This window comes from Lycorma delicatula, chromosome 5 (assembly GCF_047948215.1).
Source record: "Lycorma delicatula isolate Av1 chromosome 5, ASM4794821v1, whole genome shotgun sequence".
Classification (NCBI taxonomy): Eukaryota; Metazoa; Arthropoda; class Insecta; order Hemiptera; family Fulgoridae; genus Lycorma; species Lycorma delicatula.
In genome coordinates, this window is record NC_134459.1 from 133,454,019 (window position 1) to 133,467,421 (window position 13,403).

General features: G+C 30.5%; 1 protein-coding gene across 1 annotated transcript in view; it reads left to right on the plus strand.

The window, feature by feature from the left end:
* The window catches only part of LOC142325394 (uncharacterized), a 39,209-nt gene that overhangs the window by 9,942 nt on the left and 15,864 nt on the right, over nt 1-13,403 (plus strand). Inside the window, exons 3-4 of the mRNA XM_075367116.1 lie at nt 3,777-3,911; nt 7,353-7,481. Coding sequence (XP_075223231.1) covers nt 3,777-3,911; nt 7,353-7,481 — 264 coding nt within the window. The remainder of the gene's footprint in view (nt 1-3,776; nt 3,912-7,352; nt 7,482-13,403) is intronic.

Consider the following 13,403-nt stretch of genomic DNA (forward strand, 5'->3'; position numbering starts at 1 on the left):
ATGCAACAGCCTACTTACTATATGGATAGATCCATACACCATGTATAGACACTCTCACTAACTCATAAAAATGTTAGGAAAGCAATGGTTTCCTGAATTGTTTTACTTTGAACCTGCAAAGGTTCATTGGATCTTTAGCTCAGATCCAGTCTGTGTTTAGAAACTTTTCCAGGACACCACTTCATCAATTATGCACAGAATCACAAGGGATCACACGTATCTCATCACATACAACACCACTAAACAATCTCATCAGATTGCATATGTCACATACACACACACACACACACACACACACATCAAGCACACATGTCATTCATACTACTTATCAGAGACTGCTATAATAATACAGACAAAACCTATAAAATGTTTAATGGTATTGGATTTTTTGCAAAAAAAAATGAATAAGAATAATTTTCAAGAACTGTTATCCCGAGCTTGTAATTTACAAAAAAATGCTGATAGTAAATGTAATGATCTTAAATTGGTTAATCTCAAATGTCATTATACTCCCAGCCATATTTTAGAATTTTAATATTAAAACAAGGTTTGCCATTTACGCTTATCAAGTTCTTGTTTTAGAGAATTAATTTCCAAGTATATTGATGTTTAATGTGTAGATTTGTGTAAAATTATATTTTAGTTTAAAAATAGTGGTTAATTTTCTATTATTTTTTATTAAGTTTAAAATGTTTGTTATAAATTTTATTTTATTTTCTTTGATAATAGCTGAACATATTTAATTATTTCGTTTATAATATAGTGAAATAAAATTTTAAAGAAATTGCTAAAGATTAAAGATGATGAGCTGTAATATAAATATACAAAAATGTATATTTATTGACAAAAGTTTTGTTCATATAAGGATAACTTAATGCTATATTATGGCTCCATTCCTTATATTTTCATAAAATATTTAATTCAATAATACATTTTGTTTTTATTCCTCAAGATAAGTAGTAATTTTATTTTTTGTTGATACCCAGGAGGTTAAAACTTGTATTTTAAACATAAAGATTAATGTTGTGTGTACTGATGAATCTTTCAGCAAAAGAATATTTCCTAACTGCCTTAACATTTCTGTAAAAAAAATTATAGAATAATTTTGTATTGTTCACACTTTCTAACGTATTGGAAAAAATTATGAAAAATTTTAATTTTTCTTGAAAAGCATACCATATTAACAAATTTTCTGCATGGTTTTAGGAAAAAGTTTTCTATTGACACAGCAATTTCCCAGTCCATGGAAAATATTTAAAACTCTTTAAATAATAACAAAGTTCCACTTTCAATATTTTACGACCTCAGTGAAGGATTCTCTTTAATTCCACATTTTTACTGATGAAAAAACTTAGTTGCTAAAGTACCACAGGAAGAGCTTAAAATTGATTCAAGTTAGACCTTATTTCAACAATAGTTGCAATTTCATCTTTTGATAAGGAAACACATGTAAAATTTTGAAGATGTAGTGAAAACATGTACACCACTTCAAGATGTAGGAACACGCAATGCCTCAGCAAAATGTTTTTTGTCACTTGCATTTTTTATTGTTTATTAATGATCTGCCTCAAAATCTTGAATTATTCATTTTAATCCTTTCCACAGATAACACAACTGTACCTATTATATAAATATAATTATTTAAAAGGAATTGAATATTGTATGATAATAACTCATGAAATTATTCACTGCAAGAAGGTAACCATTTAAGTTTAAATACAGTTGCATTATATTTTTCAGGTAGGCGCCACAATATTGCTGATCACATGATAGAATTCCTATTATGTAAGAATGGTATTTCTGTTGCTCACAATGTGAAATTTCTGGGTACTTTATAACTTGACAAATTCTTACAGGATGATCAAATTGATTTTGTGTAACTCCATGTGACTTTGCACTGTTCCTCCACGTGAAGAACAGACTGAAAGGGAGGCACATTCTATCATCAATGATGAGCTCCAAAGGACTTGGGACAATGAGTGATCTCTGAAAAAACATGGTAGGGTTTTTTGAAGACTAGTTTCGAAGGATGAACCCACCGGGTTGGTCTAGTGGTTAACGCGTCTTCCCAAATCAGCTGATTTGGAAGTCGAGAGTTACAGCGTTCAAGTCCTAGTAAAGCCAGATATTTTTACATGAATTTGAATACTAGATCGTGGATACCGGTGTTCTTTGGTGGTTGGGTTTCAATTAACCACACATCTCAGGTACGGTCGAACTGAGAATGTACAAGACTACACTTCATTTACACTCATACATATCATCCTCATTCATCCTCTGAAGAATTATCTAAATGGTAGTTACCGGAGGCTAAACAGGAAAAAGAAAGAAAGAAAGAAAGTTTCGAAGGATGGAGAAATGAATGTGTGGTGGAAATTATTTTGAGAAATTATAACAAACAAAAGTCATATTCAAAACTTTCCTAGTGTCGATTGTGTATTCTCATATAAAGTACAATGTTATTATTGGGGCTGTCAAAAATTTGAAATAAATTTTTAAGACACAAAACTGGGTGTCAGATCATTATTTGGTGGCCCATAAGTTTGAATTGTGTAAACCTATGTTCTAAAAATTAAATATGTTAATTTAACCTCGAGTTTATGTAAATAACAATGACCACTTTTACCAAACCACACAACACAAATGTTTTTGTATAACATTCATATACTTCAACTTGCGAGAAAGAGCCTTATTATGAAATGGTTGTCATTTTTAATAAATTGCTGAACTATTTGAAAAAATATTCCCACCAATTTATTGAAAATAGAATTAAAAGATTTTCTTTTATGGAAGCAATATTATTCCTGTTGACTTTTTAAAACATTAATTAAAAACAAAAAAAAACTGATTTGTCTGCATTCTGTATTTATTATGTAGAAATTTTTTATATTTAATGTATTTAACTTAATATGATTTTATGAATTTGTATTTAAATAAGTATGGTTTTTTAAACACATCTATATTTTATCTTATATTTGTTTCATATTTATAATTTATCTTATAATAATGTGAACTATGTAATGTATTTTTATGTAATCAGATAGAGATTTATTTATGTATTTGAAATAAAAATAATACCTAAGGTTTTCATTTTCATTGTTTTAGTGGTTAGATTAGATTTTTTGAGGATTCAAAGAGTATTGCTTCAGCCACTATATATTTCAACTACTAGTTTGTACTGTCCTTATATAGAAAAATAGTCTGTTGGAAAGTTCTGTTGGCACAGGACACTATTCCATTTAAAAGAACTGATTCTCTTGCTGGATAGTAGCAGTTGCCAGGATTATGCCATTGATAGAACCTGAGCAGCAGCTAACCCAATTCCCATGGCATTCAAAAAAGAAAAAGGATAAGGAAGGGGGCAGGGGCAATCAACTTACTGAGGGATTGCCTCTGATTGGGATAGTTTACCATCTTTTTGATGATCCTAGATTTAGTGGTAATGTAAATAAAGCCTTTTAAGTATTTTAATTTGTACTTGTTATATTAATATTGTACTTGTATTTTAATTCTTTGCTACTTGTTCATGCATGAATGGATTTTTAAAATATTTTTAAATTATGTTCTTTTAAATAAATGATGCATCTTTGATTACTGACAAATATTTATCATTTATACGATTTTAATTGTTAGAATCATATGTGCATCAAGTTTTCTTGTCAATTTTTCTTTTATTTAATAAATCTTTTTAGCATGATGAATGAAGTCAGTACAGAATATTCATTATTCTAGTAATCTTAAAAAAATATTTAATTTACTTGAAAATCTTTTTACAGTTGTGAAATTAGGTGAAGCTTGTGAAGAAGATATCCAATGTTCAAAAGGACAAACAGGTGCTATTTGCGTTGGATCTCATTGTGTTTGCTCAGAAAAATATACTGAAGAAGAAGGCCATTGTGTGGCTAAAACAAGTAAGTGATACCATAAAACTAAATAACTTCACTAAAACAAACCACACACACCTATAAATAAAAAGAAAAAGAAAAAGAAAAATCTGGAATTAAAAATTGGTTGTGGTTTGTTTTGGTAATGGAAATATACTTTTAATATGAGTATGCAATCTTTCAAAATTTTTATATAATTCTAGGAATAAGATAAATGGTTATTGAAATAACATGTTCCAGAACTTTTGACAATATTGTAAAAACCTTTATTTAAGGATTTTTTACTACTTTTTACGTTTAATTTAAATGTTATCTCTGATATATTATATATATTTTGGGTCTTATCTCTTGAGGAACTCTTAATTTTATTTACGCAATATAATGTTAATCATACATTAGTGTTAAGATATTTACTAAATATTTAAAAATAATTTACTAGTAATAATCAATGGCTTTTATATATGTTATCTTAATTTTTATAATGGTTTTTTTTTTTTAATTTTAAGTTGGCTATTTATTTCTTGCGTCAAAACCTGTAGATGCAAATTTTGTCAGCAAAATGTGCATCTCTAGGTTTTCAATTTCTTTCCACTCGTTAGTACCTCTGAGCATATCAATTGTTGCACCAGCACCGTGACTTATGAACATCCGAACTCCCATATTGTTCAGTACTAGCATATCAATTGGCCCCAACAGAGTCGCCAATCTAAACGCGCGACAGGTAGGTCTTGTACCACCCAATTTTATTGATTCAGCGTTAAAATATCCCAAAGTATTACAGGCTTTACCAACGTCCTCATTAACTCATTGAAATTATGAAAAAAATTTTAAGAATCATTTAATGTTGCAATTTTGGATGGGGTATGTTGCAATCACCCTAAACCAATGCGTGCTTGTAAGTTACTATCTCCTTGAACAAGCACGCATTGGTTTAGGGTGATTGCAACATACCCCATCCAATCTCTACCGCTCAACTGCCCAGCAGTTAGTTACGTTTATTATTGTACCATCTTCTGCTGTGTCTACTAGCCATTCTCCTGATGAAACTATTCTCCTGCTTGGTTCAGCAATAATTAGAAAGTCGACTGCCGTGTCTAATGCAGACTGCCAAACAACATCATGAGTAACTGCCGGTCTATTTACCTTAATTTGGGAAAAATACTTTGATTTATGTAACTAGCAATTCCATCCTCCAGTTCGGTGTCCGACTTTTCCGCAGTCTAAACATTTCTGAGATTCTCAGCCTATGCCAATTCTATGGCAAACCCAACAATTATAACACAAGACTGCACATTTGGGTCCCTAACAGAATCTTCCTTAAGTCTCATGTTCCAGCAATGGATGTCATCAGTGCTAGGCTATATAAGGCAAAAGTGCCACCCCATTTTATTCTCTGTTTGTATTCAAACACCTTAGCTCCTCTTATTCACCATTGCAAATAGGCTGATTTCGAAGTCGAGAATTCTAAGGTTGAAATCCTAATAAAGACAGTTAGTTACTTTTATACAGATTGAATACTGCTGGTGGTGTTTGGTGGTGGTAGTGGTAGTGGTAGTGGTAGTGGCGGTGGCGGTGGCAGTGGCGGTGTTGGTTAACTAGTCACAAATTAGCTGATTTTTAGGTTGAGATATTGAAGTTTCAGATTCTCCTCCACCACCACCGCCGCCGCTGCCTGGTGTCTGGAGTTCACATCATTATTCTCCTTTAAAGCATTCATGGAATGTGACTAAACAAGAACACACATGTAGAAATATTGATATAGTATGTAAGGCCTTATTAATGGCAAACAGTTCTGCAACGAAAATGCTCATGATACTGTGAAGGCCAAACCTGTATGTTTTGTTGCCAACCACAAAACCACAAATCTCAGAATCAACTTTTCTAGAGCTGTCTGTAAAAACTGTAACATCAGGATTCCTGCAACTTTTAATATTATAAAATTCGTTTTGTAATATTACCGGGTTTATGTTTATTATTAAAGATCAAAGTAGTAATTAATGTGAGAAGGCTGACAAGGAGGGTAATAACATGGAACAACAGTAAGGACTGGATTTCAATCCCTGTACTTTGAGCTGAGAAAAGGCGGTGAGGTCTGGTGCTTAGTGGAACAGAGACCTCAGCTGTTCTTAGTACCGATTAACATGCTGGTTGGAGAATATCAAAGGTTGGATGGGTCGGTTGCTCTTTAATTCGAATCACATAGGAGCTTATAATCTGCTTCCGCCTATTCCAAAGAGATAACTCATCACGACTTAGTACGGGGCTTGAGCGAAATGCACCCGTAACAAGAGGAATGAATGAATGAATGAATGATGGACTGCATCGAGCGTCTTTAGAGCGGTGGCCCGTGCCGACGAATAAGCTACACAATAGTCTATGCGGGAACGGACCAGAGCTCGGTAGAATCGTAACATGCAAATACGATCGGCTCCCCAACGTGTATTGCATAAAACCCTCAGCAAGTCTAAGTTTTTAGACATTTTACCTTCAGATCCTTCAAATGCGTTACCCGCGTTAGTCGTTGGTCTAACCACATTCCTAGAAATCTAATCCGCATGCATGCCTCAATTGGATCACTCACCATGTATACATAGTTAAGGGTCAACATGTATCCTCAACCGAGAAAAACAAATGCACTTTGTTTTTTCCGGGGAAAACGTAATTCTGTCACATTTATATCACAATTATAAGCAGGTCATTGTGTTTTGAAGCAGCCTCTCACCTATAGCTAACGTTCTACATGCTACATAAATAGAAAAATCATCTACAAATAAAGAACACATACCGGTTTTCGCACGCAGTTTGTTATACTATTTATGGCTACAGTAAACAAAGTAACACTAAGAACACTTGCCTGAGGTACTCCATTTTCCGGTGTAAACCTTTCAGATATCGTCCTTCCAACTCGAACGCGGAAGGACCGACGGAAAACAGCTCTCGCATTGCGGAAGGCGCAGAGCATTTCAGTCGACGGTCTTCGATTGAAATTACGTAAAGCCCAACGCCAATCCCTTACAGTCCATCTGCTATCTCAGCCCACTACGGATCAGCAGGCCGCCTTGGCTTTGTGTTAAAGGGATGAATTCAACTCTTCTATCGAGAATCTTGCGTAAACTTGGCAAGTTGAGGATCGCGATACGGCTCTTATCATATCGGTAAAGGAATCCTTGCACCCGATTGATTCCGCTTTCTTAACCACCCATCCGAGTGGCTGACTCCAAGGCAAATCACCATTACCAACTGAGAGTGCTGGTGGTGGTTAACTAGTCATCGCAAATCAGCTGATTTTGAAGTCGAGAATTCTAAGGTTCAGGATCTTCAACACCACCATATATTGCTGGTTGAAAAAATCTGAGGAAATCTTTTTTATATATTGTACGTAGGCCTGATAAATCTATTTAAAAAATATTAGATTAATATGACACTAAGTAATTTTTAATATGTTTTAAAATATTATATATTTTTCAGAAATAGGATCATCTTGTAAGGTAAAAGATGATTGTGCACAAATACCATTTGGTGATTGTTCAAATGAAGGAATCTGTGCCTGTCCTAAACCATTGATTCCTAGCATCTACAGTAACTCTTGTCTGATCAGTAAGTATTTATTGGAACATATTTTATAACAAATCAAATGAAAATTCAAAAGAAAGAGATTAAAATACTTGAAAGTATATAGATTTTAATAGTATTTATATGCACTTTCTGATAGGCCTATTTTTTTTTTTTTAGGATGTTTACTGTTTTTCCTTCATGAAAGGTTATTCTACATTATTTACATTAAGATATATAACTCAAAATGCATAAATAAAATAATAAATAAATAAATTATAAACAACAGAAAAAGGTTATTATGTTATGTTAGAAAAAAGAGATATGTCTGACCATTTGATGGAGAAAATTGGGATTTTAAGATTTTAATCCTTGTCTGGATTAACGTGCCTAATTTCCTGAAACTACAATTTCAATATCCCATAATTTTTTAAAGAAATTGCATAAATATTTTTTGTCCAAGTATATTTAGAAAGTGAATTATATATTTTTAAATATTTTTCTGATAGTCAGTTTTAAAATATTGATCATTAAAAAATAAACTAATTTGGCACTCAATAAAGGCAGAAAATCTTTTTCTTGAACTGAATTGTATGTTTCAAAACACTATTATTATACAATTTCTCTTCAAATAAATTGTAAATCATAACAACATTGCAGAAACAAAACAACGAGATTTAATATAGTACAAATTTTTTTCACAAAGGTATTCATAACATGACTTGGTAAAGACAAGGTTTTTCTTTCACAACAAGTACCATAATAAAATTTTATTAAAACATGTTCTAATTCTATAATTAATATTCAAATTGTGACATAAAAAGACACAATATTTTAAAAGAAACAATATTTTTTTGATGTTTTTGCAAAAATTATGAACTTATAGTAAACCTTGGTTTAAAATTTGGAAGGAAAACCATTTTCAATTTGTTGATAAGTTTCTTAATGTACAGTACTACACTAACATATTCACTTTAAATGTATTTTTAGAAAACCAAATTAAGGTGTATCCAATTATTGTATATTGTTTAAGATATTACTTTTATATGTATTTGAATACTAGATCTTGGATACTGGTATTCTTTGGTGGTTGGGTTTCAATTAACTACACATCTCAGGAATGGCTGGCCTGAGATTATACAAGACTACACTTCATTTATATTCATACATATCATCCTTTGAAGTAATACCTCATGATTGTTCCAGAGGATAAACAGAAAAAGAAAGAAGTATCTTGTTATTAAGCCAAGCAGATAATTGGAATTTTATCTTGATTTACAATCTACAGTACATATTCAAACAGAATAGATAAAATAGACAATATTTTAGTGCACAGATCTGTTTCTTACAGACTTAGCAAAGAAAAGAAAACAGAACTTAATAAAACAGAAAAATTAAAGAAAAAGGATCAAAGAAAACAAAAAAAAAATAAATTAACTTTTTATTTTTGTTAAAAAATTATCATATTTCTGGGTAGACAGAAATATGATAAAAAAAAATGTTTTGATATCAAACAAAAAGACCCCTTAAGGGGTCTTTTTGTTTGATATCATGTTTTTCTTTAATAAATAAGTACGTTATTACTTTCAGCTGCATAATATGAGGAGAGGTGGTGAAAATTAATTTTCTTTACGTTTTGAGGTATGAGAAGGACGAATATAGAATTCACTTAAGTAGTGGTTTCATTATATATATATTCGTCCTTCTATATTCTATATTCGTCCTTCTCATACCTCAAAACGTTATTTATTTATATTACGTTAAATTTATATTTATTTATTTATAGAAACAGTGATTGGAGCAAAGGAAAATAATTTTGGAGCTGATTCTAGAAAAGAGAAAAAGTTCATACAAATATACGTCTCAAAACGCTTTGATATAGAGTTATGGTTAGCGAAAAGTTTTTTGACGTGAAAAATTGAAAAAAGTAGGTCCCAAAACTGTAATCTCCCGTAGTTTTCATGATATCCAATTTAAAATAAAAATTTGGTGATGAAAAACAATTTTTTTAGGTTTGAATTACAATAACTATATAAAATGACAAATGTGTAAATTTTAATATCAAAACTAGTAGTGAATTTAATTCCGAGAAAAATTATATAATAAAGTCTGTGAAAAACATAAAACAAAATAACTTTTATTATTAAAAACAAAACGGAACAAAACTTGAACCCAACAAAACAACATTCATATACTATTTTCGGACGAAGCTTATTTTACCCGTAATTTGGGAACATATGGAATTTATTGTTTTTGATAGACTTTATTCATCAATTTTCTCAAAATTAAATTCTCTACAAGTTGTGATAATAAAATTTACGCATTTATTAGTTATTTTAGTTATTAGTTTTTTAGTTATTTTATTGTACTTCAAACCTAAAAAAAAAAACGTTTTCGTCACCGAATTTTTCTGTTTTACGTTGGACTTCATGAAAACTACGGAAGATTCAATTTTGAAACGTGTTTTATTCGATTTTTCAGTTGAAAAAACTGATCGCAGGTATAATCCACTCTACCTAGCAAGCAATTAAATCTTTATGAAAATCTAAGAAAATTCGAGGTGTTCCCCTTTAAATACTGTTAGGAAATTTAATTTTTTTAGATTTTTGGATTTAAGGGACCTCAAAAATTAAAGAAACCACTATCTGGATATTATAGAATATCCATATATTCAACATTATTATCCATTATAGTATAATTTTCTTTATTTAGTATTGTGTAAAAAGCGGGGTCAGCTACGAAGTTGACTTGCGGGGACTTGAAACAAATTTCGTACTACAAAACAATATAATTTATTGCATTTTGCTATTTGTTACATTGCACCAATTGGTATAGCAAGGAGTACGTGCAAATGATAAATAATTAAATTATTTTAATAAAATTAACATTTCAATCAAAGAAAAAATCGTTAATAAATTAAATAACAAAAATAATAATTGCTTCATATACTTATAAAATGCAACTTATTGGATACACTTTTCTTACATGTTTTATCCCAAATTCGTTAAAAATATCATCATAATTTAGTTTTTTTTGGCTAATTCGGATTAGATAGATAAAATTAATAAGGATATATAATATATATATATAAATATAAGGAGGATAATCGTTCTTGACTAATGTTAGACTTCAAGTAATTTTTTATTATTTTCAATCTTGAAAAAGATCTTTCTGTAGATACGATGGTAAAAGTAAGGTTAATATAATCTTCAGAAGATAACAAAATTTGGATATAATTCCATTAAATTATTTTTAATTAAGTATTGTAATATTGTGCCTGGGAGGCAAAACTCAACGAAAATTTTTCATTAAATAAATCAACGCAATTAATATCATCTTGGAAGGTCAAATTTAAGTCTTTGCTATGTTTAAGAAGACGGTCTTCAGTCAGTTTTTGAATATTATCCGAATTTTATAAAAAAAAAAAAAAAAACCATACGATGTCATATACATGATAAATTTCGAATCTTTTTTTAAAATAATTAATCGAACTATGATTATGACTAGAAAATATTGAATTTGGAAATATTCTTCGCCAGATGAAATCAGCTGATCGTTGCTTCACAAAAAAATTGTTTTGTTTTTCATACATTTATTTGATTATTTAATTCAGGTGTCAGTTTCAATTCTTTTGTTATTTGCTTTGCAGTTATTGAAGAAGATTTGAATGCCAATTCGCAATACTTTTCAAAAACATTTAAAAAGCCTTTTAATTGTAAATTTGCAGTACCGATATCTATATTGGAATTTTGAAATATCTTGCTCACAATAATTACTAGATCATACCAAATGATCTAACTTAATAAAAATTCAAAGGAAATAAGTTTATTTTCGATCGATTGGATTTCAGATTTCGTTTTCATGTCACAACTGTATTAATAAAGTTATTTTAAAGCTAGAGAAAATTGTGGTACTTTGTATAACAAGTTCACACTTTCGAGGTGACAGTCCCATCTCATTTCTGACAACGGTTTTACACATACTCTTTTAATATATCCCAGGGTAGCACAAAACTTGCAGAAATATTATATGCTTTGTAAAGTCCCAAGAAAATATATTTGAAAGAAAAGATAATTTTTATATGTTTCCCAGAACTAAATTCAAATTATGACTTCCCCAGGGAAGTAAATATTGTGCTTTGGAATTCTTATACTGTGATTTGCAATTCTTTTGCAGGATAAGTCCTCCCATGACTATAAACTTTCCATATTAACTTCGTTATCATACCCTCTCCCCTTAACAGTTCCATAAATCTAATCCCAACTTTTCTAATATGCTTTCAATTTTGGCTGATAACCCTTCTCCTGTCGAGTCGTTTACTGTTTCAAAACAAATCGTTCTTGTATACTCACATCACTTTAGAATCATCTTCATTAGTATATTTTAAAATAACATAATTGTTCTAGATGGCTTACATCTGAAGTGCAATCTAATAATTGTGAAATACTTTGCCTTCTTAAGTAAATTTGTCATTTCCTTTCAAACGTTTTTAGTCTAAGCAATTCATCCTGTGTTCTATAACAAGATGAATTTTCTTGTGTTCTATGGGAATGCGATGCTGATTCTACAAAATGATCCAAATGTTGTTTTATGATTGGATAAATCTTGCAAGTAATTCTATGAGTCTTCTGAGATTACAGTTGTTCGGTTAATATATAGCAGTGCTGCTTCCTATGAAAGCCAAATTATGCTCTGATATATGTAAAATTGCAGCCACTATTCTTTTATGAACACATTTTAAATGCTGTGTTTCATTTTTAATTATTTTTTCATTTTTTTGTCAATAATGTTTCCCAGTTTCAAACATTTATCAAGTTGTAACAATCTGTACATAGCTTGGAAATGATATTCTGATCTTTCATAACTTTGTAATCGCAAACTTAAATGTAGACAATCGTTAAGTCAAGTCCAGTTAGCACAGAGAAGTGGTATTTGAAAACAATAACTTAATAACAAACGCATAACAATAACGCATAACACAATATAGCATCTTTGTACTTTGAGTAGGGTAACCATCTTCTTTAATCCTGGGGTTCCCATTTGTTAATTTTCTTAAATAATAATATTTAGAAAAACTTTTATTATTTTTATCTTTCTGAAAAAGTGTTTTTTTACTTGTCTCACACCGTTTTGTGTGATAGCCATTCTAAATTTATCAGTTATAATTTTAAGCCAAGTACCAGGATCGTTGATATTGACATTTTCATCTTCATCTCGTTGTTGATTCTTTTAAAGCTGTGGTCCTTGGAGTAATTCATCTTGTTCTTTGTTCGATCGACAAAAAATCCTCCCTCTGTACGCTTCCCTCTGCTGCATTATTATCTTTCCATTCTTCAGTTTTTTCATTCCTTTCCTCTTCATTAAGAGGAGAGCTGGCTTTATGATGATAGTTTTCGAGAATGTCCACAGCATAATCTCATTTCTGCGATATGATCTTCCAGTAACTGTAAATTATGCGTTTCTTCAGTTTGTTGCACATTTTTGGTTTTTCAAAAAAATTGTCATGGAGTTCCTCTGTTTTCCGTAATTTCTTCTCTCTTTCTTTTTTTCTTCGATTTATCAAAACCACACATAAGCTACTATCTTCCTGCATCTCAATCTCTACTAGTCATGTTGCAAAACTGTCTGAAAACAATATTATAAAAAACATACAAACACTACAAGAACTATAGGAGAACGTAATACATAAGTAAATAAAGAAAAGGAGAATAACGTAATACATAAGTAAACAAAGAAAACAATAAGTATGATTATAACAATGAAAGTCATGTTTCCTTTTTCTGGATAATATGTCTATTTCTAGTTATATTATTCACTAAAGCACAATAATATATTACGTTAAACTCTTTTCTTCCTTTTAAATACGAATGTTTTATGTATTTTCACACCTTGCGTTAAAAACGTACGATGTATGATTAACTATCCAACGCAGTTACAAAGAAATTTATGGTTTAGCTTTCTACCCGC